This window comes from Buceros rhinoceros, unplaced genomic scaffold (genome assembly GCF_000710305.1).
Source record: "Buceros rhinoceros silvestris isolate BGI_N320 unplaced genomic scaffold, ASM71030v1 scaffold9195, whole genome shotgun sequence".
NCBI lineage: Eukaryota > Metazoa > Chordata > Aves > Bucerotiformes > Bucerotidae > Buceros > Buceros rhinoceros.
The window spans coordinates 2920-7313 of NW_010414560.1; the positions used below are offsets into that span (position 1 = coordinate 2920).

Sequence of the window (4394 nt, forward strand, 5' to 3'; positions counted from 1 at the left end):
CAGGTCTATCCAGGAGAACAGTTAACGGGATAGCTGAGACACTGGGAAGGGGCTGCCCCGGGGCCAAGGCCTGGAATTTGAGGACATTGCTTGCTGGAGCCTCTCCCCAAGCCCTGTGCTTGGGGTGGACAGGGCCATCTGCTCGGGGCTGCCGAGCAGGCACGGAGCCACCAGTGTAGCCTTGTCAAACCCTTCCCAGCTCATCCAGCGCTGCTGCTCCAGATTAATCAAAGCAGGAAAATCTCACTGAGCCTTAAACATATCGAAGTGGCCAGCGAGGAGCACGCCACAGGGAAATCTTCACAGGCAGCTGCCCAGAGAGGTGCTGGCTACCTCGCACCAGCCTCCTGCCTGCCCCCGCTGGCAGGAGCACGGGGTGGCGGTGGCCATGGGGCAGCTGGGGGAGTCATGGGGATCACCAGGGCTCTCCCTTGCAATCCTGCCTCACCTCTTTGCTGAACCACTGGGAAACAGTATGATCTCACATCAAACCCCCTGAGTCTTAGCTTCACTTCATACTCAAGCCCTAAATAATGCCCACTGACGTCCTGGAGCTCAGGGAGAGATGGGGGCACCACCTCCTCTCCATGGCAGTGCCAGCCTGCCCGGACCACTGCAGTTTCCTGCAAACAGCCTTCCCTGACGTTCCCACCGCCTGACCAGGCTAAGTCCAACTGGGAAGCAGAGGCCAAGTGCCAGGACCAGAGCGGGAGCTGGGGTGCTCAGTGCTGGAGGGTGCCTGGGTGACATCTCCCACCGTTCAGCATGACTGTGGGTCCAGCTTGTTCTGGGGCTGGACATTGATCAAACGGAGGATCTGCTGGCAAGAAGGACAGCAATGAGCCTGCTCCCAGGGGAGGGCTCCTCTATTTTCCTAGGAGTTGTGGAGGGTTCGCGAAAGGTTCCTCCACTGCCAAGTGTTCGCTTAACCAAAACGGGCCCTGCTCATGCTGGGTTGTCATTTTTCACATGGGTCTGTGCTAGGGTGTAATGACATCTGCTGCTGTAAGAAAGGAGGAACCTAGGATGCTTCAGGCTGTGTCCAGGCGGCCTCTTTGAGCCAAGCTGAGAAAGGAAAGCTCAGCTTCTAAGAGAGGGAGGCCTGCAGAAACGCCTGCAGCAGCTGGGGAGCTTGGCCAGCTCTGACCTCGACATCTCCCCAGGGAAGGAAAGGACTCCCCAGGACATGCATCCCACCTGCTGGGAGGGCTGGCTCTGCCCTAGTATTGGGCCGAGTCGTTTTCATCCAGCCCCAGGTGGACAAGGATGGGTTTGCTGCGCTTGGTTGGAAATGGGGTTCAAGTGCAAAGCCCCCGGAGCGGTGCAGGGAGAGGTTGGGATTCAGCCCTCCCGTCCCCACCCAGGCAGCAGGCAGGGATCACAGCAGTCACACAGCTGTGATTTTACAGCCGCATCAGACAAAAGCTGGCAAAGAAGCACCACTTAATCAAGCCAGACAAATGCGATTGCTCCCTTTGATTGAGTTACCAAGTTAATAGATGACAGGGACACAAGAGAGAGATTTCTAGATGCTGTTAAACCATTTGACACTGCATCTCAGGAAGTCTGACTTGAAAAAATTCCTCCTAATTGGGTCTTGACCCTGCCTGAGGGACCGAAACCAAAACCAAAAGGAAGAGCCATGCCAGTGAAAGGGCAAGGAATGCCAAGATGGGGGGAAGGGTCTAGACAGACCCTGCCTTAGGCTTGAACTTTCTTAACATCTTAATTGATGATGTGGAAGAAGGAAGTAAACAGCATGTTAATTCCTGGAGGAAATTGAACTGGGAGGCAAGGCAGAGTCTGAAGGCTGTGGAGGGGTCAGATGCAGAATAGTGATGGGATAGAGTGGGGCTGGATGGCCCAGGAGGTTGAGGCTGAGCTGGGCATCTCTGGGGAGGGGACAGAAGGTACAGCAGGACCAGAGAGCCTGCAAGGCAGTCCTGCCTCCCGGACCAGTCTCTGCAGAGCTCATGGGATCCATGTGTTGCACACAGCCTCCACACCAGCCTCATGGTGTTGTGAGCCCGTCTGGTGCTGGGGTGTCTTACCTGGGGCACAGATTCCTGCTCCAGCTCCTCCGGCTCCCACATGAGCGTCAGCTCCGGCTTCCTCCCCACCTTCCGGAAGTGGAATCCCAACAAGGGCAGCGCCTGCAGGCAGGGAGAGTGTTGGGAACAGCCGATGGCCCTGACAACATCCCCCACCCTCAGCTCATCCCCTCCACTTTGCCTGTGGATGGGGACACGATGCTTTTGCCCAGCATTCTGCCGCTGCAGCTCTTTAATAACTGGGATGCAGCAGCCTGTGAGTCTGAGTTTAGCATGTAAATCAGGGGCCGCTGTGATGCACAAACAGCCCATATATCAGGCTATACGTCCTGTTTAAAGATGTCATTGCCAGCCATATAACCAGGTTATTAAGAGAAGATGCTGTCACTAACGGCAGGTGCTGGCCTACAGTGGTGCTGTCACAGTCCAAGACATACCGTCTGATGAAACGAAACGACAACCAGCTTGCTCCCTTTCCTCGCTTCAGCCCTGCGTTCATCTCTGTCCCCCTGATTCTGTCTTTATTCCCTCTGACCTAGACTAGATCACTCCCCACATGCAGTGGGAAGAAGCAGGTCCTCAGAGACAGGCCTGCTCCAGACCTCCCCCACCCCATCATGACTGCCTGGAGTCAAGGGACAGAGGGGAACCCTATGAAGGCTCTCTCCCCTCCTGCTAGCCTGGCTCAGGTGCAGCTCTGCCAGCTGCGGGGCAGCCACAGAAGGGCACCAGGACAGCCTCTGCCTTTCATGATGCACGGCTGCTGCAGCCCTCTCTGGTGAGGCAGCACTGGCACTATCTCACACTTGTGAGGTACTTACATTGCAGTAGATGCGCTTCTGGACTCCGAACTTCAGCACCAGGACATCAAAGGCCTCGTTCAGGACACCCATCACCATGGCCTCTGACTCCAGAGGACCACACTCCTGCGAAGAGACAGGGCTGTTACTGCACTAGCATCCCCCCATCCAGCCACCCCAAGGGGAGCCAGTGTCTCCAGGTCCTGGAGCTCCGGCAGTGGTGGTTGCTCAGTGCATCCCCCCACTGTATGCCTTCCCCAGGGTCAGCTGGGCAGCCACACAGCCTGGTGGCATCTAGGCTGAGCCTTCACGGGGAAATCCAGAGATGCCTCAAGGGAAGATGCTGGCTTTTACCCTGACAAAGATGGCGAAGAAGAGGTCAGCACTGAGCTCCTGTACCCTCTTGGAAGCCATCTTCCGGTCATTGCAGTGATCGGCCTGTCTCTGGATGGCATCCTTCCCCATCTTGATGGGGGAGCTGGCACCTGGAAAGGGGTCAAGTGACAACGATATGCCCATGCTCCCTTCTCCTCCAGAGCCATGCCATGGCACCCTGGACTCAGACACCCAGTTCACCTCCGTGTCCCTGCCATTTGAGGGCACCCACATGCCAGGAGCTGCTCTGTAGGACGCAGAATCCAAGCACCCAGCACTCATGGTGGGCAAGGCAGGAACCCGAGTCCTGCCGGTGACAGGCACAGCCACCTCCTCCCCTCACAGCACCAACAGATGCTCTGCAAGCGGGCTGGCAGCACCCACCGAGTGATGCGGAGAGGAGACGGTGCACAATGATGTCTGCGTAGCGGCGGATGGGCGAGGTGAAGTGTGTGTAGAAGGGCACATTGAGGGCGTAGTGGCGAAAGAGGGTCTCGTCCTCCAGGATGCCAGTGCAGAAGTAGAGAGCCATCTGAAAGGGGTGAGAAGCGAGGGAAGGGTGTGAGCAAGGATGGTGGCAGGACCCTGAACCACTCTGGAGGGGTCTGTGTCTGCGAGACAGAGCTCCAGCAGCTGATGGTCCTTCTCCTGCTGCTCAGCTCAGGCTGCACTCAGAAAAAGTGGGCGCTGCAGGAACTGAGCACAGAGCAAAGGGGGCAAAACCACTGCAGGGAGCTGCTGGCTGACAGCTGACCCTGCCTGGCCCCAAGGATTGCATCAACTTTCACATCACAGAAGGGTTTAAGCAGTCTCCTGCTTCTGCTCAGGCCCTGGGGCTCATTCACCATCCTGTCTTACAGAGGGAGCTCAGCCTGTCCTGTGCCCACTGCAGATGTGCTCCCAACACGGGGTCTTGCAGAGTGGTTCCCGTGCCAGGCTCTTTGGTTCTCGGTCCAGCTGCAGGCTCCACACACCCATTGTGCCTGCTGGGAGAGTACTGGAGATTGGGTTGAGTGGCTTCTCTGTTCACTGAGGAGGAGGAGACAGCCCCGCTGTGATCCCCACTGCTCCATCCCACAATGACAGCTGGGAAGCCGAGAGGCTCGACCGCCCGGCTAAACCGACACTGGGGGCACACCGTCTCCGTGCTGCCCACCAGCCTCTGCAG

The 4394-nt window shown here is 57.4% G+C and overlaps 1 protein-coding gene across 1 annotated transcript in view; it reads right to left on the bottom strand.

Moving 5' to 3' along the window:
• Positions 1–4394, bottom strand: part of LOC104494315 (DIS3-like exonuclease 2) — a gene marked incomplete at its 5' end in the record, with an annotated part of 40890 nt that overhangs the window by 1065 nt on the left and 35431 nt on the right. Inside the window, 4 exons of the mRNA XM_010137129.1 lie at positions 2052–2153; positions 2873–2977; positions 3206–3336; positions 3611–3758. Of these exons, the coding sequence (XP_010135431.1) occupies positions 2052–2153; positions 2873–2977; positions 3206–3336; positions 3611–3758 (486 nt within the window). The remainder of the gene's footprint in view (positions 1–2051; positions 2154–2872; positions 2978–3205; positions 3337–3610; positions 3759–4394) is intronic.